This window comes from Pyrus communis, chromosome 5 (assembly GCF_963583255.1).
Source record: "Pyrus communis chromosome 5, drPyrComm1.1, whole genome shotgun sequence".
Classification (NCBI taxonomy): Eukaryota; Viridiplantae; Streptophyta; class Magnoliopsida; order Rosales; family Rosaceae; genus Pyrus; species Pyrus communis.
The window spans coordinates 21167879-21195496 of record NC_084807.1 but is presented as its reverse complement, the minus strand read 5'-3'; the positions used below and the strand labels follow the sequence as shown (position 1 = coordinate 21195496).

Sequence of the window (27618 nt, the reverse complement as noted above, 5' to 3'; positions counted from 1 at the left end):
AAAAACTTGCTCGCCACAAATTGGTTAGGTGATGATTTTCCTTTCACGATGGACTAGGAAATTTGTTCTATAATCGGAGCCATAATTTTCCAATCACTTTGGGTTATAATTTCATATTTATTTAATTTGGTACTTTATGTAATTTATGTATTTATTGAATTTAGTACTTTATGTAATTTCCTATTTATTTAATTTAGTACTTTATTTAAACTAAGAGAATCTTAATTCAAACAACATAAAAACACCAAATAAAATTATATAAACACACCAAATAAAAAAAAACACTAAATGAATTTAAAAAACACACCAAATAAAATCACATAAAACACCAAATATAAAAAATTAAAAAAAAAACATACACACACACACACACTAAATGAACTTTAAAAAACACATAAACACACCAAATAAAAAAAAACACACTAAATGAACTTAAAAAACACACCAAACAAACTAAGAGCATTCTTCTTCCACCACAAGCTTGTTTTTAAGTTTCTTTAGCTTGTTTCAACGATCACAAGTGTTCTATCAAGTCACTTTGACGGGCTTTGTGATAGTATGAGGATTGGAGTGAAGTATATCGTTGAATGATCCTTTCATTGTAACATCCATCCCTTTCTAATGGCTCATGTTGCACGGATTCTTCGGTGGCGTCATGAGCACAATATAACTGTGTTTTGGAATTGTTCATATTGTCTGGCTCAAATTCATCAATGGCATCATAATCATACTCATCTTCCATAATCATGTTATGAAGAATGATACACGTCCCATGATGGATCGAAGCGACTTTAAATCAAACAATCTGGCAACACTCCTGACAATCGCCCAACGAGCTTGGAGGATACCAAAACAGCGCTCCACATCCTTCCTAAGTTCTTACACCCCTCTTGACATCTTGCAAAGTGTTTTTCCTTTTCACTTTGTGGACGTGATACTGTTTTGACAAATGATGTCCACATTGGGTAGATGTTGTCTGCTAGGTAGTATGCCCCTGAGTGTACGGTTTCATTAATTGTATATGTGACTTGAGGAGCTCTTCCTTGCAGGACATCATTGAACACCGAAAAAAGCATGCCAAATCCATGTATTAAATGATTACACTGCCTCCAAAATGATATTTTTGGCTCATTTTCTGTCCCTATAAGCTCCTTGCCATGCACTTGGACAGTTTTTCCAGGTCCAGTGCATACAGTCGATGCTTTTAATCATGCTAGGAAAACCTCGCATCTCACCATTTTTTAGAAGACTTTGCAAGTCCATTGTCGTGGGTCTCTGGAGGTACTCTTTAGTGTAAATAGATTCGATTGCGGAGCAAAACCTCATTAGGGACTCCAGAATGGTTGTTTTCCCCATCCTCACTATCTCGTTTACTTGGTCTGCAGATGCTCCATATGCAAGCATCCGTAAGACAGTAGTAATTTTCTGCTCAAGAATGAGACCCATGACACCAAAAACATCATTCTTTTGCACAAAGTAAGAATCATGGTTGCAAACAGCAATCATGATTTTGTTGAACAAATATCGTTGCATTATAAAACGATACCTAAAGTATGCATCAGAGAATGCACTGTTACGATCAAAATGATCGTCTAAGAGATCCTTACCTCGTCGTTGCCTGCTTCTATCAATGTTTGTGGAACGCCTGGGCCTGGAGATCTCAGCCACAGCTTGGATGACTCGACGGGAATGTGAGACTCTTTGGCTTCTTACTTCGTCATCTCTCATTCTACGATCCTCATCCTTTTCCTCTTCCATCTCATTTTCTCCTTCCTGGAGATTGAACATTTATTCCCCTTACTTAAACAATTCTTTCCCTTACTCATCGATTTCCCACAACATCCTTGAAGAAGACATTGTAAGAAGGAAGGAGAAACTATGAATAAGGATAGAGATTTTGATTTTGGTGTGTGATTTCTTAGGATGGATGGTGGGTTATATGGAGAAAAAAAAGAAGAAGAAATGATTGGGTTGTAGATAATACCACGTGGCACGCCGTGATTCATTAAAAATCTTACAAGAAATCTATCCTCAAAGATTCTAAACAGATTGTGACACGTGACACGACGAGATTGGTTAAAATTTTTAATGGAAATTTATCCTCTATGATTCTAAAAAGGTAACAACAAGTGATGCGACAGAATTGGATAAAATCTTATTAAAATCTATCATAAAAAATTGTATTGAAATCTATTATAAAAAAATTGTACTTTCGAATAATGACACATGGCGTGACAAGACCGATTAAAAATCATATCCGAAATTACAAATAAAATTATTTTTTATTACTTTATAAAATAAAAAAATACTAATTTTTAATTGCCTATTGCCATGACTATTCAGTTTAGGGATGAAGATGCAAAATGTAATTACTATTCATTAAAAAGTAATTACTATTCACTGGAGGGGATTCAATTACCTATTGCCATAGGGAGCCTTTACACACTATAATTGCTCTTAGAAATTGTAATTATTTAGAAACTAAACAAATATCAAACACCAATTTAAGTACTCATTTGGGGTTTCTTGATTAATAAAAAAAGCAGTGTATTTTTTAATTTTGGATCCTTCGGGTGTCTGGTAACTGAAATTAAAAGCTGCTTTTTACTAAAGTGCGGCCATAAAAAGCAGAAACTGGAAAGTAGCTCTGACCCTACTTCTAAAAATGGAGTAGAATTCTTTGTCTTCCTGTTGCCATCCCCTTTCTTTCACTCCTCTCATACATTGTTTTTTATCTTTTTGTTTTTATAAAAAAAAAATCAATATAAAATGTTAACGTGACTTAACCGTAACCATTCAAATAAAAGAAAATGGCATAAAAGAGAGATTAGAAGAGAAGATAACCCTCATTCTCTAAAACTCCCAAAAAACTGCTTCCAAAAAAGGCATGCAAAGCTACAGTGGACCTTTAGTATTTTTAAAGGTCAATATTACCCTCGCTTTATTCACAAAAAGACCATTTTTGCCCTCAAAGTACGTAGTTTGGCTTCCACTTCCCTGTACCAAACTACAACCCCGACCATCCCTAGCCATCACTCCTAACCCCTAACAAATTAACAATCACTTCTTTCCAGCTCCCCTCTCAACTCAATCCCTCCCCGAATCCATTGCTCATTAATTTGCACACTTTGAACTTGCCCAGCTCAACTTTTCTAGTCTTCTTTTCCGCTAGCGTCCAGGCAACATAAACATCGAACGACGTTGGTGAGTTATAGGTTTCGAAGATCGGAACTCAAGAGGTCGTTTGGCATGTGTGGAGTTGAATCCAGAGATCTAGATTTGGTGTTGACCTGTGAATCTGGTGTTTTCATGAGGAGTAAGGTTTATGTCCGTCTTTTTTTGGTGTGTGATTTCTTAGGATGGATGGTGGGTTATATGGAGGGGAAAAAAAAGGATTAGGTTGTAGATACTACCACATGGCACGCCGTGATTCGTTAAAAATCTTATAGAAATCTATCCTCAAATATTCTAAACAGATTGTGACATGTGATGTAACGAGATTGGTTAAAAATCTTATTGAAAATCTATCCTCAATAATTCTAAAAAGATAACGATACATGGGGCGACGAAATTGGGTAAAATCTTATTAAAATCTATCACCAAAAATTGTATCGAAATCTATCACCAAAAATTGTACTTTCGGATAATGACACGTGGCATGACGAGACCGGTTAAAAATCCTATCCGAAATTACAAATAAAATTATTTTTTTATTATTTTATAAAATAAAAAATACTAATTTTTTATTACCTATTGTCATGACTATTCAGTTTAGGGGTAAGGTCTATCTTCCCCGATTAAATGTAATTTTTTTTTTCATATTCATAAAATCCTCTCATACCGTCAAAGTTTTAAAAATAAATCTATTGTCTAACTCATGGCCAAGGGAGCAATTTTCATTTGTCATGTGGGCTCATTACTATGGTTGTTGTTGCTTCTAAATTATTATTTGTTTTTGCCCTAAATATGACTATACTATAGTTCTTGTTAATGCTCGTTACGTTGTTTTTGCACTAGCTAATATCTGTACTTTAATTGCTATTTAGTATTATGATCTAATATTATTCCTCTTCATTTGTAAGTGAAAGGTCCTAGGTTCGATTCTCACTAAAGACAAATTTGAACCACATTATTGTTAGTATATTGTGAGACTAAGCTCACCCCCTCCTCCTTTGTGTAGATAATATTATTTGTTAAAATAAATAAATAAAATTACTTGTACTTTAATTAGCAATTCAACAAAACCTAATTGAAGTATATCCACCATGATTTTCTTAAACAATCTTGCAATAACTATAGGGGTGTGCTATCCACACGCTCTTGGTTAATTTATATCATTTGATATTCTTCAATTCATCCAATTGGACACCTGAAAATTAGAAGGGTGTGTGAGAAGTAAAAAGGAATCTGTGAATATCACACCCCTAATTATAAAACATGAAAATCAAGGGGCTGTTTGATAACTTCAGTTTTTGTTTTCACTCTTTTTGAAAACTCATTTGGTAACTACCTTCAAATTTCAGAAAAATGAAAATTGAAAAACCAAAAAGTCAAACACTTTTTCGAGTTTTCAAAATTTGGTGTTTCAATTTTCATTTTTTTTTTTAATAAAAGTAGTTAACAAACGAATTTTCAGTTTTCATTGGCAAAAAAAAAAAAAAGAAAAAAAGTAAATAAAAGGTGAAAACGAAATAGTTACCGAATGGTGTCTAAAAAAAAACAATTGAAGTTTAATCTATTATCTCTGCTTCTAGAAGTAGACAAAACCAGTATTCAATTTAACTATTATAAAAAACGAACTTGGATAAATTCAATTTAACTATTCATTACCTAAGATTCAAACAGAAATTTTATATAAGAGTGTGTAGCCCTCTTCTTTTGTAGGTTTGAGCTTGCTAGCTCGCTGCCATATGAAGCCTGCAATTTGCTAATATAAAGAGTTGAGACTAAGTTAGAGCACAGCTGCATGCATGCATGTTCAATTCAATTAGGTGAAGACTTCAATCACATTTTCAACAACCCAATTCTTGGGTTGTTTTTTTTTTAGTTATTTAAATTTTTGCCTTCTGTTATTGGATATTCAAATGATAGAAACTGATTTGAACCGTGAAACCATATATGTTATTCTGTTTGTGTAATGCGATGGTGTGAATTGTGAATTATGAAGACCATGTGAGTTTCCATTATAATAAGAGGTCGTCGATGATGCGTTGCCGGTTTTCCTATTAACTTTAGTTTTAGCTGATTACTCTTTTGAACTTTTATAATTAGCCAATTTCTTTTTATTTTGTAAAGTTTTTATGGTTCTATCTAACATTTGGTAATCTTTGTTACCACGTGCGAAACATTCAAAGGGTAAAAAAGTCAATTTGCCCCATACTAGGCCAGATTCTACTGACCAGCTGCAACTTTGATTGCGAATTGTATCAAATCCAACAAATTATGAGTGAACAAATCTCTTCCGAATCGATGATGACGTTGTCGCATGCCCATTTTGGAGAGGACAAGGATTGTCTACCCTCCCACTTCTGGTGTCCTTCTGTGCCCTCCTATTAGTGTGGTCACGGTTAAACCACGTCAACATTTTATATTGTTTTTTTTTTTTTATAAAGATAATAAGACAAAAATGAATAGTAATATAAAATATTGACGTGGTTTAACCATGACCACACAAATAGGAAGGCATGGGAGGGCAAACAATCCTTGTCCTTTTGGAGAAACCACCACCTGTGCAATTCAAGTTCATTACAGTTAAACCTTTATAAATAAATAAATAAATCCGGAACCTCGCCAGATCCTCTTTGTGAGGATCCTAAGAATCCGTGAATTATATCCATTCATCGTTCATCATGCGGTTAGAAATCATTTTAAATCTTTTTATTTAAAATTAAATACAAACAATACTTGACTAAAACTGACCGCACGATATACGATGAACGGATATGATTTACAAATTCTTAGAATCCTCACTAAAAAAATCCGAAGAGGATCCTATTAGTAAATAAATAGACTAGGGACTAAAGAAGATTTATTAATTTAACAAATACTAAACAATCAATAAACTAATCATTTATTAATATTTAATTAATTAATAACTTATTATTTTATCAAGTTATTTCTTAACATTTTAAATATTGTACAGTGTATTTAGTGTCTCATTTTACGAACTAACAATTGTTTTTATTTGTTTACCAAGTAAAATTTACGAATCTACTTATTTTGCAAAAAATATATTGTACATTATTCAATGTATTACATTATTCTATTTTATTAACCAAGCAAAAGCAGTATGTATCATGAAATTATTAATTTGTATGCAGCGTGGGATCTATATGAATTTTTTATAATGTAATATCCTATAAGTTTAACGAACTATTAATTTAGCATGCTATCCCAAGTCAAAACCGACCAAAGATATTTATAACTAAAATTATTAATTTATTAGGTATTAAATTATCGAAACTTTACCGTATATAAAAGGCCAAAGGAAAGAAAAGTAGAAAGAAAAAAGAAGAAGATTGTGGTGGATCAATCAGCCAAAACACTCCTAGCAATGCCATGAAGGGAAAAACACTCCTAGCTAGTCAAGAAAACACAAGTATGATAATGACATTTTGGGTTTTTTTGTTTTTTGAACAAATATTTTTTAATTAACTACGAATTTAATGGAGAAAATATGAAAATACAAGAAACATTGACGAAAAAGCACAACACGTGTATTAGATTTTGACTATGGAGTCCAGAAATTTCATCTCAAAATTGATATTTATTCTGTGTTCGGTTTTAATAATATAATCGAAGTACTTCGAATCTTAACGTTGTTGTATGCCATTTCAATACGAACGTTGCAGTATTTGATTTTCAATAATATTGTTACTAGAGTTTTCGTTTTCATACTATTACGGTGGTATTTTATTTGCAATTTAATGTAATCGAAATATTATTTCAGTAAAGTGTTATTTTTAATTTTACAATAATACTATAGTTTAATGTGACCACCAAGAAGTAACATAAGTATTTGATACAATACGTGACCGGTCAACAACAATTATAATCATTCGACCGTTCAACAAGTAAATGTCCTCAGTGTTGTGTTTAAGCCGGAATTCATCTTCAAAGTTGGATTAATTTTTGTTGATCATGTTTGACCGTTTAACTAAGTATAAAATTTAATTCAAAAAACTATAGCCATCGCTGGCTTCTTGCTCTGGTTTGGGGTTGGTGGCAGCCTCTCTTCTCCTTCTCTTAGTTTTTTTCTTCTTTTTTTGTCAAACAATAGATTTTGTTAGATTAGATCTTAGATTAGCCACCCACGAAGTTCGAACCTACACCATCATATAAGGGCTCAACTCATTTCCACCATTGTGGTAAAGGGCCACTTGCTCTTAGTTTCTTAGTTTCTTCTCATATTAGTATTTATGTCTATGAGTATCTCTTTAATGAGATTATTTGTGAGTCTCTCATAATGAGCATTTTAATTTTGTGTTGCAACTGTTAGAAAATTATAGTCGGTGATACTATTGTTGTTACCATCACTATTATACACTAGTACAAAATCATGTTTGCGCAACGAAAACTTGCACGACGCAACAAATTTCGTCAAGCAAAGTATGTTTGCACAATGTTTTGTGCGTCGTGCAAGATTTTGGCGCCAAACCAAGAATGCTTTACCGCATTTTTTCTCAACTTTGCGCAACACAGGTGCACCTACATCGCACAAAACAGCTTTGCGCAACGTAGTTGAACCTGCGTCTCTCAAAGCTGTTTTGCGCGACATAGGTGGCGTTGCACAAAGTTGATGACTTTTTTTTTCTAAAATAACCACACACAGGGGCCTTTTTCTTCACACTCAACCTCTCTCTTTCACTCTCTTTCAGACTCTCTATCTCTCTCAACCCTCACCATCTTCACCTTCAAGTATTGTATTTATTTGATTAATTATTTATTTATTTATTGATTACATTTATGTTTGGTTTTTTTTATTTTTGTGTATTTATGTTTTTCTTTAGTTATCTTTGTCAATGTTTATTTTTAACAAGTTGAGTTTTGGTTTTGAACAATTGAATGAGTAGAATGAATGACTAGGAGTATGAAGGATTTTGATAGGTTTAGGAAAACAAAAGCTTAAGTTGTTGAGTTGAAGGATTTTAATTATCTTAAGTTGTTGAGTTGTTAACATGATTAGATTTTGTGGTATCCACTTGTGTAAATATTTTAAATTGACTATCAAATCATTTCGTTGTATTCATATAGGATCAAGGAGTGTAGCTCTAAAAAATCATCAAAATCGAAGTTAAAATAACCGTTAAATCGTGATTTTTTGTTTATAACCGTCGAAAAGTTTTATCCTGTTACTTGATCTCTGAATGTTTGTTTTTTGCGATTTTTGGTGTATGTGATCTCGAAATATATACAAAAAAGTTTGACGGTTTGATCGTTGAAACTAATTTTGTACAATGTGTTTCCGATCAAGTTCAATGGTATATATATATATTTAGCAAGTAGATTTTAATTTCTTTATTTTGTACTCATAAGCAAAAAAAAAAAAAAAAACCTTTACGAGACGTAGGTACACCTGCGTCGTGCAAAACAACTTTGTGTGACATAGGTACACCTACGCCGCACAAAAAATCTTTGCGCACCGAAGACATGCGTTGCACAAAGCTGTTTTGCAGGACACAAGTGTACCTACGTTGCGCAAAGTTTTTTTTTCCTTTTGCTTTTCTTTAGGGGTTCTTGCATTGCCTTTTTGTGTAAATGTTTTAAATTGACGATCAAATGAGTTCATTGTATTCATATAGGGTTAAACAGTGTAGCTGTAAAAAAATCATCAAAATCGGAGTTAAAACTACCGTTAAATCATGCTTTTTCGTTTATAACTGTCGAAAAATTTTGTCCTATTACTTGATCTCTGAATGTTTGTTTTTTGTGATTTTTGGCGTACACGATCTTGAAGCATATACAAACAAGTTTGACGGTTGGATCGTTCAAACTAGTTTCGTACAATGCGTTTGCCATCAAAACGATGCATTCACTAACACTTAGAGTTTATTTATACTTTCATCAAGTATAACATAAGATTTTGTGGTATCCACTAGTGTAAATATTTAAAATTGAAAATCGAATTAGTTCATTGTATTCATATAGGGTCAAGTAGTGTAGCTCTAAAAAATCATCAAAATCGGAGTTAAAACTACCGTTAAATCGTGCTTTTTCGTTTATAACCTTTGAAAAGTTTTATCCCATTACTTGATATCTAAAGGTTTGTTTTTTGCGATTTTTGGCATACGCGGTCTCAAAGCATATACAAACAAGTTTGACGGTTGGATTGTTGAAACTAGTTTCGTATAATGCGTTTGCCATCAAAACAATACATTCACTAACACTTAAGAGTTTATTTATACTTTCATCAAGTATAACATAAGATTTTGTGGTATCCACTTGTGTAAAAGTTTTAAATTGATGATCGAATTAATTCATTGTATTCATATAAGGTTAAAGAGTGTAGATGTAAAAAATCATCAAAATCAGAGTTAAAATAGCCGTTAAATCGTGATTTTTCATTCATTGTCGTCGAAAATGTTTGTCCCATTACTTGATCTCTGAATGTTTGTTTTTTGCGAGTTTTGGTGTATGCAATCTCAAAGCATATACAAATAAGTTTGACGGTTAGATAGTTGAAACTAGTTTGTACAATGCGTATCCCATTAAAACGATAGATTCCCTAATACTTAGATTTTATTTGTACTTTCATGAAGTATAACATATGATTTTGTGGTATCTACTTGTGTAAATGTTTTAAATTGATGACCAAATTAATTTATTGTATTCATATAGGGTTAAAGAGTGTAGATGTAAAAAATCATCAAAATCGGAGTTAAAATAACCGTTAAATCATGATTTTTCATTTATTGCCGTCGAAAAGGTCTGTCCCGTTACTTGATCTTTGAATGCTTTTTTTTTACGATTTTTGGCGTATGTGATATCAAAGCATACACAAATAAGTGTGACCGTTGGATCATTGAAACTAGTTTCGTACAATGCGTATCCCTTTAAAACGATAGATTCCCTAACACTTAGATTTTATTTATACTTTCATCAAGTATAACATAAAGATTTTGTGGTATCCACTTGTGTAAATGTTTTAAATTGACGATCGAATTCATTTATTGTATTCATATAGGGTTAAAGAGTGTAGATGTAAAAAATCATCAAAATCGGAGTTAAAATAACCATTAAATCGTGATTTTTCATTTATTGCAGTCGAAAATGTTTGTCCTGTTACTTGATCTCTGAATGTTTGTTTTTTGCAATTTTTGGCATATGCGATCTCAAAGCATATACAAACAAGTTTGACAGTTGGATCGTTGAAACTAGTTTCGTACAATGCGTTTCCCATCAAGTTCAATGGTATATATATTTACTAAGTAGATTTTAATTTATTTATTTTGTAATTATAACACTTAAGAAATTGAATGATATATATGTAAAAAAATATATTGTGGGTTTTTGCTAGAAAAATATATTATTGTGGTGTTTATGTAAAAAAAATTTGAATTTGAAAAGAGTAAAGTCATATTTTCAGTAATTTTTATAATAATTTAAAAAAAAATTACCTTGCGCGACGCCTTAATGTGGTCGTTGCGCAAAACCACTTTGCACGACGTCAAATTGTATACCTACATCGCACAAGTTATGATAATTTTGGCGCTGCAACAGTGAAAAATATGTGCTTTTTTTTCAATTTTTCAAGTTTGGACCTCTTTCCCGTAGACATCTCGTTTCCCTTTTTCCCTCTTTCCCGTATAGACCACTCTCTTCCCTCTCGCTCATCTCTCCTTCTCTCTTTCCCGTAGACATCTTTCTCCTCTTTGCAAGCCTTCCTCTTCACAATCTCAAATCCAACCACCACCACTACCCTGTCATTCTAAACAACGAGCAGCCACGTGAATCTCGAAGCCAATGCGAATCAAGTCCCAAAATCAAGGTGAGGGTTTCTAATTTTCGATGGGTTTTTGCTATTTAGGGTTTTGGCTCAAATTGCATGTTGGGTTTTTGTCAAATTGATTTTTTCGTGATGTGATTCGAGTTGATTGTCTGAAGTTTTTGCAATTTTGTTGATCTGTATGTGTGTTTTGTGTATGATATGTGCAAGTCTCCAACTCCAGCTCTTGTCATAAGCCGTCTCCAACTCCGTCTAACTCTCATCTGATTGTACAATTTGTGCAAGTTCTTTGGCAAATACAAAGTCGCATCTCCAGTTTGGCAGGTTTGCATTCCATTTGAGTACGTTTCTTATTAGCGTTTTTGTTTGATAAAGTTAAAGTTCTCTGGCAAATACAAACTTGCATCTCCAGTTTGGTAGGTTTGCACCACAGTCTCCAGGTACTTCTGCATCTGCAATGGAAACATCTGATTTGATATTACAGAAAGATAAAGTTAATGGGTTAATTAATTGGTATCTCTTCATCTAGATAATAGATATCAAAGTTTTAATTTCCATTTCTTATTCTGTTTTAACTTTTATAATAGTTTGATTAGTTTAACCATATCAGTAATTTAAGTTTTTCTTTTTAAATGGATTAATGGGTTTCCTACTTTGCTTGATATCAAAGTTCTTAACTACATAACTAGATCACCGAAAATATGACTTGAATTTGAGTCTTCATCCCTCGTACCGAAAAATGACTTAAATTTAAGTCTCAGTTTAAATTAGTTCATCATTTGTACTATTTAATTTTCCTATTCTTTTTAAGCTGTTGTGTTCTTGAAAGCTTTAAGTGTACCCATATCCCATTTTCCACTTTATGAGAATGGTTCTCATATTGGTTTGGTTAAAATTTTCTCTCTGAATAGTTGCATATTTGCTGAGCCTTCCTATTCTGGGATACTCTCTAGATATTGGGAAAGAGCATGTCAACCTTACTGACGAAAGGCTCGAGAATTTAGGTGTTCTTTCAACATAAGGTTTGGTTTATACTTGTGTAAATTTAGCAAACGGATCCTTCAACATATAACGAAACAGATTGAGTTAGGAAAATCGCAACTAGGTTTTGGAATTTGATAATTTAGGTGTTTTTGCTTTTTATTTGAATGAAAATCCCTTTATTGTTTCCACGGAAACATGAGCCAAGAATGTCGCAAGAAGGTAGTGGAATTTGAAGAATTAGGTGTTCTTGTTAGTTTTTATTTTTTTTAGGAAACTACTATCCTTTAAGCTTGTCGAAACTGAAAGAAAAGGGATAGGAGTAGTCATATCTATGTAAAGTTTCACTCTTGGTTAAGCTTATGCTATAAGGATATCGTATGTTGTTAGGTCTAGCTTATATTAACAAGGCTATGAACGAACTTGCATATGATATTTTGTGTGTTCTTTCGATTTCTGATTTTAATTAATTGGTGCACTTTTCTAAGTTTAATATCATCAACATAGTGCTTCTTAATATGTATCGTCAAATATGTAATATTGAAACATGATGCTATGAAATGCTTAAGATATTGACAATATAGTACATTAATGTAATCTCTTTATCACACCCTACAATTCATGAAGTGTAAGCTTGAGATATGTATCCTTACAGTTTTTACAAGAAAGTTAACTTTATCCTTTCTAGGAACATTCCTACCCTGGTGACATTTTCCTGTATTTATGATGGATTCCAGATTTCTAATGGATTTAGGTTAGGGTTTTCGTTGGATTTCCCTGTTTAATATCTCACGCTGCGTCGATTTCAGTATGAATAGGTGGTCTTAGTGTGGTGAAGAAAAATCATAGGATAGGAAGGGGAAACTTATTCTTCAAGATGAAACTAAAGTTTTGACCTATTCCAGCTTCATTTTGATCTAGGTAGAGATATAGGAATAGAATAGTAATCTCGATGCTTTTAGATTTAGTAAAGAACTGTTTGTTAATAAATTATCTTGAATCAATTATTTTTGAAACATTTTTTATTCTGGTTATTACGTACATCTTCAAATTCCAGTTCAAGATACTTTAGGGTTAAAGATAGACTTTCTAGTTGAGTTGTTACCCGAGGACATATTCAAAGGTCCAAAGGGTGCAACTTAATATATCAAACATAGTAGAGATGCTCGTCCAGGCCAGTGTTTCTCTTGATATTTAACAAGTGGAAAAAATCATATGGTCAAAGGAGTTGCTAATAGTAGATTATATGCATGTGCATATTTAGTGCAACCATACTATAGAAGATTCACCAAATCGAATTGATTACTTAGATGTTTTCTCTTCAATTAACTGCTACCTACCACATATTGTTTCCGTCAGATAACAACATTTGGAGTTTCTTCTTTTACCTTCCTACCTGTTTACTAGTTAGTCTCTATGGTCATGTGTCTGGTTGAATGGCTCGTACAAAGTAAACTGTTTTTGTACGGTACTTTGATCATATCAATTAGTCTAATGAAGTTTTGGTACCTTTGATTGATTACAATGTTTGGTAATCCCAGTGTCGGGTTACCCATTCTTTTTTGTTTCACTTGATGCACTTTTTTGTATTGGCCATGAAAATGGATAGGTAGTTCCTCTTATTTTGAAATTAAGAATGTTGGTAACCTACTTACTTATTACTTTGGCTGCTAATTGATTAGTTTCAAATGCAAGAAAGGATTAGTTTCTAATGTTATAATTTTATGGTTCAAAAAGTGTATAGATGTCACAGTTGATCACTCATCGTTGGAGTGTGACCAATGAGCCTCTTGCATTATCAGCATCTATTGCTTCAGGCGTGAGTGCTCCATTGATTGAGGAGCCTACACCCCTTACTGAGGCTACTCCTACAGCGTCCCAGGTACCCGTCTCATCGACATCATCAATGTCGGTTCAGCCACACAGTGCACGACAGCCTCATCGGCGCCGCCGTGAGCCGAAGCCTTTTGATCACACTTCCTCGGCATCCAGAGTCGAGGGTGAGGCCTCCCAGCCAGGTTTTTTTTCTTTTCTAATTCTCGATCACTACGTTGTATTTTTTTTTTTTCATTTTAAAATTATTTTTTTTTTATGGTGAAAATTTGCTGGATTGTGAAAATGTGATGGGGGTTGTGAATTACTGTTATTTTACTGTTTTAAGGTTTTGGGAAATGCTATACTATTTGGGGAGGTTATGTCAAATTTTCTGTACAAATTTAAGCTTAGGGTTTTCACCATTTAATTATTTTTGGCCAGCTAAAAAAAACACCAGGGGGCCTAGTCGAATGTTGAAGTAGGCACAGAGCGTACGTCTGACCGGCTCCAGGATCAAGATTGAGTATGACTTGCAACATTGTGGAGTGGCTACCTCACAACAGCATAGAAGCGTAGCTAGTAGCTGTGGTGTTGTTATTAAACAAAAGTGTCCTATGTAGTGGGAGTCTTGGGCAGAAATTCCCGAGGGGACGAAGAAATTGGTGCAAGAAAAGTTCTCGGTTAGTATATTAATTTTTTTGCCTTTATCATTTTTTTAATTTTGTTTACAAATATTGAAAACCAAAATATATTATCTTAATATTATTAAATTTCTTACTTTATTTTATTATTTTTCATATTCGTAAGTCAATTTTGATCTTGAGGACATATCCCCTAAGGCCATGGCCTACTTAGAATAGACCTTAGCAACTCGGTACAAACATTAGAAGAACAATCTTCACATGCATTTTAAGCTATGGGATGATCCGGAGTTTGCTCGCCTACATGGTTGCCTAACCGAGTTGCAGGATCGACCGGAGGATTGGGAGTGGCTCTACAAACATTTTACGGACCCAAAATTTGTGGTATGTACATAATATTTTAATAATAATTTATTATTTTTTTAGTTATTTTTTTAAGCTTCCTTTATTAATTTATTTCAAATAGTCACACTAAGATGTATATTGTGTGTTTAACAGAAGAAATCTATTGCTGGCCAAAAAGCTCGGGAGTCAAAGACACTTCTCCACCATTCCTGTTCGAAGCCCTTTTCGTACAGGCTTAAGGCACGATGTCAGGTAAAAGTATATTAATTTTTACAATTTGAAAATGTATACAATTTATTTATTATTATTGATTAATAAAATTTTCTTCCTTTTCGTACAGGCTTAAGGCACGATGTCAGGTAAAAGTATATTAATTTTTACAATTTGAAAATGTATACAATTTATTTATTATTATTGATTAATAAAATTTTCTTAATGTTTTTTTCTTCAGGAGGGTTCTAAGTTCCCAGAGATCGACATGTTCATGGATGTTTACGTTCGACCTAGTGATGAGACCGCTAAGCAGCTTCATGTAAGTATATGTAATTGTTATTATTCATATATGTATGAATCGTTCAAATATTATTTATATTATGTTATTAAACATTATATGTTTTTTTTTTCTTTATTATTACAGGCTGTTATGGTGGAATAGCGCACTACTGTTCTCCAAGAAGCAACATCGCAGCTTCCCCCGGAGACCCGATCGAGGATGTCACAGTACCTAAGGATGCAGGTTTTCAGCTCTTGACTAATGTCATGGGTAAGAACTTCGATCGTCGTCATGGCAAGGTTGTTTGGTGTATGGGGAAAGCACGAGTTCGTGAGATGGGTGCCTCTTCTTCCAAATCGAACACAGCAGAGGTCAGTGCATTGAAAAGTGACAACCCGAAAGGGTCAGCTTATGGTCCAGAGCGAGTAGATGAGGGCCTAGGATGAGCAGATGAGGGCCTAGGACGAGCAGATTAGGGCCAAGGGCGAGCAGATTAGAACCCAGGGCGAGGAGATGAAGGCCTATGTCGGGCACGTAAGAGACCTTGTACGAGCCATACAGATGTCCGACCTCCAAATCTTGCTACTAGTACCTGATCTTGCTACACCTTCAACCTCCGAGCCACATCGCCATGCCGATACCCAATAGGTTGATGTATCAAACCTAGAATACTACTTGTAGTTTTTTCTTTTTTTGTTCGGGCATCTTGTATGTACATTTTCATATATTTTATAATTAAATATTTTACCTTGGTTAATTAATTATTGTTTAGAATTTAATTACAATATTTATTAAAAATTTAAAAAATAATATTTTTGACCAAAACAAAAAAAAAAAGGGTTCGCATGACGAAGATTCTACCTACGTCGCGCAAAGGCACATAAGCCATTTTGCGAGACGCATGTCCCTACGTCGCGTAAAGAGGCTTTGTGCGATGCAGTCTGTGTCTCGCAAAAAGGCTTTGCGCAATGCAACCTACATCGCACAAAGCCTCTTTAAGCAACCTAGCCACACGCGTCGTGCAAAGTGGTTTTGCACGACGTAGGCTACGTCGCCCAAAGCCTCTTTGCGCGACGCATTTCTTCTTCGTCGCGCAAACCCTTCTGTCATTGCCTTGCCGCGACGGTTAGCGTGTGACGAAGGTGCGTTGGTCTAAGTTTTGCGCGACGTTTTTTGACTTTGCGCGACGAAGGACATGCGTCGCGCAAAGTGTTTTTTTGTACGAATGATAGAACTGTACATGAGATTTTCCATCTTGTACAAGAGCTTATAAAAAAGAAAATAACGATGTTATCTTCTAAAATATGTCACATGAGTATAAGTCACCTGATTTAATTTGACTGAATGAAATAGAAAATCATACAGTAGCGATAAAGAGCCATTTTTAAGGACTTGTATTTCCAAAATAAAACTATCGCCCATATTCTCTATCTCTCCTCATGTGATCCAAAACCTAATTTTTTTCTTCTCCAAGCATCCGGCCCCCTTGCTACTTCTTAGGAACGGCGACAACCCTTTTTCCTTCTTCCTCTACGCCCTCTTCTTCAACCTTCACTCACTGCCTTGCACCTCCCCCTTCCTCGTCTCTTTACCCTTTTTAGTGAGCAACCCTCCATGGGTTTGGTTGGTATTATGGTTGTGGTGGGTCAAAATTGCCTTTCTGCTGCTGGTTTCCATGGTGGTTATACGCTTCTTGACTGTTCCAATGGTTGAGCTGCCTTCCATAACCAAATTCACAATCAATCCACCTTGCCTTGGGCTACGATTGATGTAAATCCAACTTGATTTACCTACCAACAGTTCGTGCGTGTGTGGTTAGATTCTAGGAACATATGCTTTTGACAACCATTTTGTAAGGTCTACTTCATAATATGTATTTCAAAAATTTAAACTGTTTATATTTTAATACATCATTCATAGAGCATCCTTATAAAAAAAACATATATAGATTTATGTAAATTCTACGCTAAGTGTATCATTGCCAATCCTATATATTTTTCACAGGTGTTATTGAATTCTTAATTGAAAAGTGAGGGTTTTTAGTTATAGTTGTAGGGCATATATTTCACCATAAGGCCTCGTTTGATAAGGAGGACTAACTTGGATCAGACTATTCATTACATTGAAAGCATTTTGAAGGAAGAGATTAATGAAATTTCATATTTTGTCGAATTTGAAAGTTACTCGGGAAGAAAATATATACTTACTAGTCTCCACAAAAATAGTAAAATTAAAACGAACAACTTTTCTTCATAAGTAATCTTCAACTTAAATAAAATAAAAAAATTATCATCCATTACTTTCTTTAAAATCCCTTCAAATATCTTCAAATATAATGAATCGTCCTAGCTAAATTAATCCTCTCGTCGAGGCCTAAACGTTTGTTGACTTAGAAAAACAAGACGACTTATTTAAGTATTGAATATTTAAGAATTTGTTTGTATGTCGTATGTCGTCTGTCGTCATAGACAAATTAAAAAATTAAAAGGGGGGCCAGTGGGGTGTGGTGGGGTTGGAAAGAAGATGAAGATCTAATCTCACCAATTTGATGGCATTGGTCAGTCTTTTACGTTCTCATTGGCCTACAAATTGCTAAAAACTTATATGGGTTGGTGACAGCGCTTCAGTACCATACACAAATGTATTAAAAAAATGACATCCATCAATGGATAAGAAGTCGTGGTCTTGTCCAACCTCCCTATAAGATCCTTCGTCCACAGTTTCGTTAGGTGTCTCTCTCTCATAAGAAATTAGTTGATAAATTGGGTTTTTTTATATTTTTTTATATTTTTAAAGTGAACGTTTCTTTAATTTTTTTTTGCTTACCACTCTTTTTTTGTAAGGAAAACAACTGGTGATGAGTCACGGTTATCCACTCATTTCAAGTCCGGAGAGGTTATAGGGAATTTTACCCTATCCATAGCTATAATCAAGCAGACCCACCAGCTTAAAGCATCGAACCTGAAACCTTTCACATTTTTTTGTTTATTGGAGAGCAGCAGTCCGCACCCTTACTACTTGGCCACTTACTTACCACTTGTTGAAATGCTTTCATTTTTTTGATGATGTTGTTTTAGTTCATCCCCAAGTGGCAACCTTGGATGTTTCATTTTACAATTAAGGAAATGTTTTGGTTAATTAGATCATCACAAAATCATAGTACTTTAGAATGAAGTCATGAATTTTGATGGTGTTAACTTCAATCAGATTGCCACAATTAGCTAATCATCGGTCTAATTTGAGTTGGATAATTTTTAGGGAAAGATTAATAAAATTGCAGTGCTTGGAATATTCGTAAAATAAATTTTTTTTTTTTTTTTTTTTGTCAAACGATAGATTGTTAGATTAGATGTTAGATTAGGGAGCTGACGTGATTTGAACCCACGTCGTGGTATAAAAGCAATACTCTTCTCCATCACTGTAATAGAGGATCACTTGTGTAAAATAATTAATTCAAAATATGACTTCGTTAACAACAGTCATTCGCGCAGGTTGTTTGCCTAAAACCGGATACATGTATTTAGATGCAAATGTAAGACTCAAATTGGAGAAATTGCAGCCGCTATTATCAATATAATAATTTGGAGTAAATACCATGCAAAGATCCAACACCCCTATGAATTTCTCGTTTTGCTTTCACCAACCCCCCTTCTCAAAAGAAGCGGTGGTTGGTAGTGGGCGCATGACTTATCCATAAATTCCCCTAAATTTTGTTTTTAATTTTTCTTGTTGCAAAGTTAATGATGCATTATCTTCACTAGACTTATGTTTAGTTTTTTCTATACTGTTGTAAGTAGGTCAAGAACCAAAAGTTTTCGGCATCGTCAGCGTCAGCTTTGCCTGGTCAATGAGAAATTTTTCAGTGTATCAAAAACACGGTCTAATGTATCATAATATAATTAGTTGTACATTTAAAAAAAAAAATCTCAACCATTTATATTATGACACTTGATGTCGAACAGTATTTCTAGTACATTGAAAATTTTCTTCTTGTCAAGGATTCAGTCTCAAAGTTCTGTTTTAAATTCTTTTGTCGAATTTGTTTAAAATCATCGAAACCTAATCATGTTATATGCCTCAATGAGAACATGCGTGTCCAATAAATAATAAATAATAAGCATTTTTGGGTATAGCAAATTACATGGATGTTCATTTTTCGACATGCATCGATATATTATCATCGATCGGATCCAAAGATCTGTTGTATGAATGATAACAAGCAATACATAAAAAAAAAAATTAAATAAATAAATAAAACATCTTTTTGGGTATATTCAATGATTCTCGACAAGAATCACGTGGATGTATAAATATGTGTGTGTGATAAGGTACGCACAGAAACTGCATGGCTAGATATTGTAATACCTTAAGGATGGGAATGCATACCTTAAGGAAGGGAAGTGGGATGAAGAGAACAATATGTACCTTTCATGGCTTCTTACTTGCATGGCATGTTCTGATTCAAAAACTAAAAAGAAAGGAAAACGAGGGGAATGAACAGAATTATATATCAATTTTTATGCTAAATCGTGCCATACTTTCAACAACTTAACATTTTATTTGGATAGTGATCTTAGAGATACCAATTCATATCTTGATATTGTGGTATTTAATTTGCTTATGTTTTCGTTCATCTTGAACATCAATTGGTATTAAAAGGTTTGTGCCTTTTGCATTTTACTACCAATAAACATGTTATGTATTACATCAGTTGGTATTAAAAACCCTATCGCATTTTGCTACCAATAAACATGTCATGACTAACATCATAAGCATAACTTCTTTTATTTAAATGTTACTGTCTGGAATTCATCTGGATATACCTTCGATCGTCTAATTTCTTTGTCAGTAACACGTTTCTTAGCTCAACACAAGATTGCTTCTTTTAGGATATATAAAAACTCTACAGCATTGGTTTTACATTTTAAAAAGATACCGATGCTAAATGCAGACGCTCAAAATCAGCCGTGATACAACTCTCAAATGCGGTTAATGACTACTTTATTTTGGTGGTTGTTTGTGCAACTCATTTGGCCAAATCCTGTCCGACTGTCCATATATAAAGGCGAAGCTGCCTCCCTAAATTCTGCCACAAGGAGGACCTTATAAATACTGTGACGCTAATACGAGGGCCATCTTGAATTTGGGTAGAAATAAAACTAGTTAAAATTTTCCCAATCCAATTATTAATGTAAGGAAATAACTAATAAGATATGGATTTGGGGGAAAGAAAAAAGACATGAGAGATCCATTGCGAATATCCTACCAATAACATCCAATCATAAAATGGGGTTGGTGAGCTTTCCACTAAAATTTGGTGCATAAAAGAAATAGGCCGGTGCACACCACCTATTTTTACCTCTCACTCGTTTTTCTTAATTTTCGATCATCAGATTAAATGAATTGAAGAAAATCAATGAACAAAAATTAACAAGAGTATATAAGACGTAAAAAGAAGTGTGTGAATAGCACTACCCAACAAATAATAGGAACGTACTAGTGCTGCAAAAATCAAACAGAAAAATAGATATGATTGTGTTGCCCACACACTCATCTTTACCTCCCACACATCCTTGTTAATTTTTTGTCATTGATCTTCTTCAATTCATTCAATACGACGATCAAAAATTGAGAGTGATATGTGAGAAGTTAAAATGAGTGTGTGGATAGCACTCAGTGGCGGATGCATTGAGGGGCAGGGGGTCAGTTGACTCTCGAACTTCGGTGAACGTCCATGGATACCTTGGGTGTTGACCCTCCGAGCTTCGGTGAATATCTATGGATACCTTGGGTGCTGCCCTTTTGAAGATTAGAGTAGGCTTCATATATGTCCTCCAACTATTTGATAAAATGTCTGAAAGAAGAGTGAATGAAATGGTGATCTCAATGAATAACAAAGCATCATCATTCTTGGACAAACATATTAATGGGATGCAATGATATCAAACATTGTTAGTGTGTTCATGATAAGTTTGTTTCTTTGTTACGCATTCATATGAGAGCAGCCTTAGAACATGTCAGTTACCCTCACAAATGAAGCATTAATAGGTGTGCAATATGCCTTTCTAAATGACTTTAGGCCTACAAAGACTCGATAAAATGACAATATGCATGCTATTTTTGGTAAAAAAAATTTGATCGATGTGCTCGCTATTCTTACTGACCCCTCTTAATATTATTTCCTGGATCCGCCACTAATAGCACTAGCCAATAAATATATCAAATGATTATTCAATAAAGGCAGCTGAAGCAAAATACCCCACAAGTAATTTGCGTGCACAAGTAACTAAAGGCACATAGTCATATAGATTTGGTTGAGATTTAGGGGCACGAAATTGTGTCAATTTCCAAAGTGATTGCGTCAAGCACCTTTGTAATAAAAAAAATACAAAAGCAAAAGAAAATATAAGTGAAGAAATCAAAACTAGCTTTAAAAATTTTATTTTATTTTTTTGAATTTTTGAATTTTAGTTTAAGATTTATTTTATTTTTCTATATAATTAACGATATATTTACACAAAAGGGTGCGAGAATGAATTAATATTGAATTTAGCATTCGCAAGATTCGAAGCTAAAACTCCTCACCTAATTCAATAAATCTTATATTTCAACAAAAAATGTAAACTAAAATAATAATTATACATCTAAAATATGAAAATTATATTAAATTAATTTATATATTTCTTTCTTTCTTCTACTTTTTTATTCAACATGCATTGCTTGTATGGAATTGCGAGTTACTTTATTAATGCAATCAATTTAAGAGAGGGATAATCGGATATAACTTTGAACGGAATTTGCAAAACCATTCCAATATTCCTAAATAGTCAAGGAATTGAATGTTCTAATTCTAACATTTCAGTCAAACAAACGAGGTCTGAGTGAAGAGTTAACTATTCGTAATTAATGAGTATAAGTCCCTCTACGATATTTTTTTTTAGGGGGTCAGAGATTAGACTAAAACACACAATAAGTCATCCATAATATAATTAGGTATCGATTTTGTATGAGTCGAATTTAAAATCTTTCACTTACAAATGCAAACAAATATGAGTATATCATAATTAATATACTAGTAGCGAATTCAATAAATTATAATAGAGGAGGAAAACAATAATTATTGAGTTAAAAATGATAGAATAATCACCTTAAAAGATGACAGAATTACCTTGTTTCAACCAATTCTATTCAACCAATTGTATTCAACCATTAGATAAGTTCATAAAAAGTTTGCAGAAAAAAATCCATCTGTTAGATAGATACCCAAATCTTATTATTTTAATGCTACTAAACCGTAAAACTTGAAAACTTGATAATTTACATTTACCTCATCATAAACTACATATGTTGTTCTAAAACACACTTGTACGGCACGTGTCATCGCATGAATGGTGTAGTTTACATAATCAAACACAAATTTACATCATCAACAATTTACATTTACATTTAAAGTTTTGCAACATTAACCTGTTACATTCGAATTTAATTTAAGACGCTCTCTTTACAGTTTGCACATTCCCTTAAACGTTCTATAAAACCGCTATCGTTTACATCGATCACAAGACAATACCACGCCACCTTTTACAAGGAATTTTACTTGTCATACGAACAATTGTTTTGGCAGAGAAATAGGGTGACGTGCTGCTTTCGTGCCCTTCCTTTCAGGGAGCCTGCTTACTCACCAACCCCCTCTCCCCTCTCTTCCCTTATCATTGACAAGTAAAAGCCTGCGTTTTGGAACCCCACCTAAACTCCACACGTTGTTCTGAAGCAGACTTATACGCCACGTGTCATCACGTGAACGGTCGTAGATCATGAAGATCCAAGGGCTACCTGGAGTTTTCAACTAACCCGTCGGCCTACCAAACCCAGCACTCGATGTGGGACGTCCTCTATATAAACAAGGCAATTACGGGTGAACCAACTCAGGAAAATAACTATAAATTTTCCTTCCACCCGAAATTTAGAGCGCCACCTCTTTCCATTCCTTTTCGCAATTCTCATTTCCTTATTCATTCTCTTCGGCCAGGCTTTTATCCCACTGAGTTTTTCCCGGCAAGGTTTTCCTTGGCTCCATTTCATTCCCATTCTTTCGTATCCCTACTTTGGTATTGCTTGTGATCGGGGAAGCAAATGGAACCGGGAAATAACCAAAACGTCAACGAAAACAGCTCCCTGGAGTCGTTTTGCGTAGGGCATGAGAAGGTACTTGCGACACATGACCCATTGAACTGGGGGATGGCAGCTGAAGCACTGAAAGGGAGCCATCTGGACGAGTTCAAACGGATGGTCAACGATTACAGGAAGCCAGTGGTGAAGCTTGGTGGGGAGAGCCTGACGGTGGCTCAGGTGGCTGCGATTGCCTACCATGACGGTGCCAAGGTGGAGCTGTCGGAGGAGAAAAGGGCTGGGGTAAAGGCCAGCAGTGATTGGGTTATGGATAGCATGGGCAAAGGCACAGACAGCTATGGTGTGACCACTGGCTTTGGTGCAACCTCTCATAGGAGAACCAAGCAAGGTGGAGCTCTTCAGAGGGAGCTAATTAGGTAATTAATTAACCTACGATTCTCTAATTAGTTAATGCTTCCATTGAAATAGAATTATATCCATCATCTTTGCTTGGGGATCCTAATACTATTAAGTTTCTTAATTTTACCTATTCAAGGCAAGTAGTTAATTAACTTTGATAGTTTTTTTTTTTTTAAACAAAATTAACTTTGATAGTTGACTCTGTCGGTTGTTCAAGAGATTTTTCAATGTGCTAAAAATATGATCATGTACACCAGGTATAGGAATACAATTGGTTGAAAACTATTCTTTTAAGTTTCTAACCAGTTATATTATAACACTTGGTATACAATGCCGTATTTTCGACACACTAAAAAATTTCTCTAGTTGTTTCTTAAATGAATTTCTTCTGTGTTAGGACTAACTCATAAACGGCACAAAATGAAAAATTTGCACACTTATGAGACCTTAAGTGGCACTAAACTCCACTTGTTTAAAGAGTCGCAACCCGACATATATGCATAAATAGCTCATAAAACGTACAAAATGAAAAGTTCTGACCTTGAGGGGTAGGTAAGAAGATATGGCTCGGATAAAGAACGAGGTGTCTACTTTGCTATATTTGGTGGAATTTACGATTAAATTGCATAATTATATGGTATGGCCGCAAAATTGGTTACCAGCATTATCTCACCTTATGTATTTGTTGATGTCGGTATAGGTGTTTGGTGATTGTATTATTTGAAATAACCTTACCAAATAAAAATGAAAAAAATGAAAAGAAAAAAAAAAAATGATGTAATCAAATTAAAATATATTCCCATTAGTAGAATTTGCGTGCCTAGCACGTGGTTGCAAGAGAGTCAACATCCAATATAATTGTGGTGCATTTATTCCATTTTGGTCCCCAAATAATCTGGTCCATATAACATAATGACAACAACACGCCTCTGTTTTTTTGGTTTTCTCCAAGTCCACCAAAATGTGCTGCCCACGTAGCTCTGTTCAGGTCATTACTAAACATAACCAAAACGCATCCTACCGCACGTAGCTCAAGCGATTAACAACACTTGTTTTGTATTAAAAAATAAAAATTCATTTTACTAATGTTTATTGTCATTTAATAGTTAATAATAATTGTGTAAAGTTCTCGTGTCGTATTCCCTTCCTTCTTCTAAAATAGTTGTGTTTTGTCTGTAGGACAAAATTTCACTTTAGTTTAAATTACGAAGAGACACATTTGACTCGGGTGCATAGGGAGCACATATGCTTTAATAATAGTTTGTATTAGTTGCTACTCAAGCTGACTTGTATCCCATTTTTGTTGAACAGATTCTTGAATGCTGGAATCTTTGGCAGCAACACAGAATCAACCCACATTCTGCCTCACACAGCAACAAGAGCAGCAATGCTGGTGAGGATCAACACCCTCCTCCAAGGCTACTCCGGAATTAGATTCGAAATCTTGGAAGCCATCACCAAGTTCCTCAACAACAATGTCACCCCTTGCCTTCCCCTTAGGGGCACAATCACTGCCTCAGGGGACTTGGTTCCGCTCTCGTACATTGCCGGGCTTTTGATAGGCAGGCCAAATTCCAAGTCCACCGGGCCTAATGGCGAAACCCTAACCGCTTCTGATACCTTCAAGCTAGCTGGAATTGATGGCGGGTTCTTTGAGTTGCAGCCAAAGGAAGGGCTTGCATTGGTCAATGGAACTGCAGTTGGGTCTGGTTTGGCTTCTATGGTTCTGTTTGAGGCCAACACACAAGCACTTTTATCAGAAGTGTTGTCGGCAATTTTCGCCGAAGTTATGCAAGGAAAGCCTGAGTTTACAGATCACTTGACTCACAAGTTAAAGCACCACCCTGGCCAAATTGAAGCTGCAGCAATAATGGAACACATTTTAGCTGGAAGTGATTATGTAAAAGCAGCTGAAAAGGTGCATGAGATGGACCCTCTTCAGAAGCCAAAGCAGGACCGGTATGCTCTTAGAACATCTCCCCAATGGTTGGGCCCACAAATTGAGGTGATCAGAGCAGCAACGAAGATGATTGAGAGGGAGATCAACTCAGTGAATGACAACCCTTTGATCGATGTCTCAAGAAACAAGGCATTACATGGAGGAAACTTTCAGGGCACCCCGATTGGTGTTGCCATGGACAACACCAGATTAGCCATTGCTGCAATTGGAAAGCTTATGTTTGCTCAGTTCTCTGAGCTTGTCAATGACTTTTACAACAATGGGTTGCCTTCAAATCTCACGGCAAGCAACAATCCCAGCTTGGATTACGGGTTCAAAGGGGCTGAAATCGCCATGGCGTCTTACTGCTCAGAGCTCCAGTTCCTTGGCAACCCTGTCACAAACCATGTCCAGAGTGCAGAGCAACACAACCAAGATGTCAACTCCTTGGGATTGATTTCTTCCCGAAAAACTGCTGAGGCTGTTGACATATTGAAGCTCATGTCATCCACTTTCCTAGTTGCATTATGCCAAGCTATTGATTTAAGGCATTTAGAGGAGAATTTGAAAAGCACAGTGAAGACCACTGTCAGTCAGGTTGCCAAGAGAGTCCTCACCGTGGGCTTGAACGGCGAGCTTCACCCCTCTCGGTTCTGCGAAAAGGACCTCCTCAAGGTCGTCGATCGTGAGTATGTTTTCGCCTACATCGATGATCCCTGCAGTGCTACATATCCTCTAATGCAAAAACTAAGGCATGTACTAGTTGAGCATGCATTGAGCAATGGTGAGAAGGAGATAAGTACAAGCACTTCCATTTTCCAAAAAATTACAGCTTTTGAGGAGGAATTGAAAACCCTTTTGCCGAAAGAGGTCGACAATGCTTGGGCTGAGTACGAGAACGGGAAAACGGCAATCCCAAACAGGATCAAGGAATGCAGGTCTTACCCATTGTACAAGTTTGTGAGGGAGGAGTTGGGGACTGATTTGTTGACTGGTGATAAAGTGAGATCACCAGGGGAGGAATGTGACAAGGTTTTCAGTGCTATGTGTGCTGGGAAGTTGATTGATCCTCTGCTGGATTGCTTAAAGGAGTGGAATGGTGCTCCTCTTCCTATTTCTTAAAAGTGTTTTTGGGGGATTTTTTTTTTTACTTGTTAAAAGTTTATGTTCTCTTTTACAAGGCTATAGGACCTTGAAACTGAAAATTCTATGTTTTTCTTTAAATAATTTTTTTCACCTTTACATTTTATTGCATGTATGTTATCTGCATTGTACTGGATCTTCTACAAATGAACAAAATGTATCATAAACAAGTCACAAAAGGTGTCTTTATTTGTTCAACAACCTCTCTCTCTCTCTCTCTCTCTCACACACACACATAAATCTTGCAAATCTTGCAAAAAGTAGTGAGAGATTGTAGTTACAGTGGTTAAGAACCAGTTCTTCAAGGGTTCATGTTTGAATCTTTCTTCTGCTGACATCGTTTGATATTGCAAAAAGAGCTTGATTTCAACTTTATTCCCAAACCAGCTAAGTTGAAACTTGAGAATCCAAACATTAATTTTCTTTGAGCAAACTAGTCGAATTCAAAGAAAATTGACATCTACAATTCACTACTTGATGCCTTTAAACGCCGCTCAATATGGTACAACATTGATTTAATCTGCGTAACTAGCTAGATCCATTATACAATGAAAATGTTGTTTGCAACTTTGTATTGATGAATTCCCGCAGGGCTTTGAAGTTGCGAATAAAGGGTGTCGCGATACTGTACAGTAACAAAACTCTGTAGCCTGCAGCAAGTGCTGCGGGCATGACTCAAGTTTTTGGGGATGAATTCCAAAAGCAATAACTCCTTTGAAATTCAAAATCATTGTTATTTTCAGCAGCTAGTGAAATTCTTGTGTGAGTGCTCCTTGGCTACTGCTGC

At 34.9% G+C, this 27618-nt stretch overlaps 3 protein-coding genes across 4 annotated transcripts; 2 read left to right on the top strand and 1 right to left on the bottom strand.

Moving 5' to 3' along the window:
- Nucleotides 1-1128: 1128 nt before the first annotated feature.
- LOC137734399 (uncharacterized) lies at nt 1129-1788 on the bottom strand. The gene has a single exon (XM_068473674.1). It carries the CDS (start codon nt 1786-1788, stop codon nt 1129-1131), a length of 660 nt encoding a protein of 219 aa, XP_068329775.1.
- Nucleotides 1789-10792: 9004 nt separating this feature from the next.
- On the top strand, nt 10793-15967 carry LOC137735581 (uncharacterized). Of its 2 annotated transcripts, none has more exons than XM_068475012.1 (8): nt 10793-10987; nt 11156-11269; nt 13664-13926; nt 14183-14421; nt 14549-14766; nt 14881-14979; nt 15179-15259; nt 15365-15967. In XM_068475012.1, exons 5-8 carry the CDS (start codon nt 14644-14646, stop codon nt 15380-15382), a joined length of 321 nt encoding a protein of 106 aa, XP_068331113.1. In that variant the 5' UTR covers nt 10793-10987; nt 11156-11269; nt 13664-13926; nt 14183-14421; nt 14549-14643; the 3' UTR covers nt 15383-15967. The 2 variants fall into 2 exon arrangements, with proteins under 2 accessions (XP_068331113.1, XP_068331112.1); XM_068475011.1 differs by having other exon boundaries at nt 13664-13944.
- Nucleotides 15968-23160: 7193 nt separating this feature from the next.
- Nucleotides 23161-26937, top strand: LOC137735186 (phenylalanine ammonia-lyase 1). The gene is made up of 2 exons (XM_068474582.1): nt 23161-23766; nt 25061-26937. Exons 1-2 carry the CDS (start codon nt 23354-23356, stop codon nt 26808-26810), a joined length of 2163 nt encoding a protein of 720 aa, XP_068330683.1. The 5' UTR covers nt 23161-23353; the 3' UTR covers nt 26811-26937.
- Nucleotides 26938-27618: the final 681 nt, after the last annotated feature.

Bases quoted from the DNA above. Each gene is read 5' to 3' on its own strand.
- LOC137734399 (XM_068473674.1), bottom strand. From the start codon at position 1,788: ATGTTCAATCTCCAGGAAGGAGAAAATGAGATGGAAGAGGAAAAGGAT.
- LOC137735581 (XM_068475012.1), top strand. From the start codon at position 14,644: ATGCATTTTAAGCTATGGGATGATCCGGAGTTTGCTCGCCTACATGGT. The intron at 14,767-14,880 runs GTATGTACATAA...TGTGTTTAACAG, and splicing joins TTACGGACCCAAAATTTGTG to AAGAAATCTATTGCTGGCCA. The intron at 14,980-15,178 runs GTAAAAGTATAT...TTTTTTCTTCAG, and splicing joins GGCTTAAGGCACGATGTCAG to GAGGGTTCTAAGTTCCCAGA.
- LOC137735186 (XM_068474582.1), top strand. From the start codon at position 23,354: ATGGAACCGGGAAATAACCAAAACGTCAACGAAAACAGCTCCCTGGAG. The intron at 23,767-25,060 runs GTAATTAATTAA...TTTGTTGAACAG, and splicing joins CTTCAGAGGGAGCTAATTAG to ATTCTTGAATGCTGGAATCT.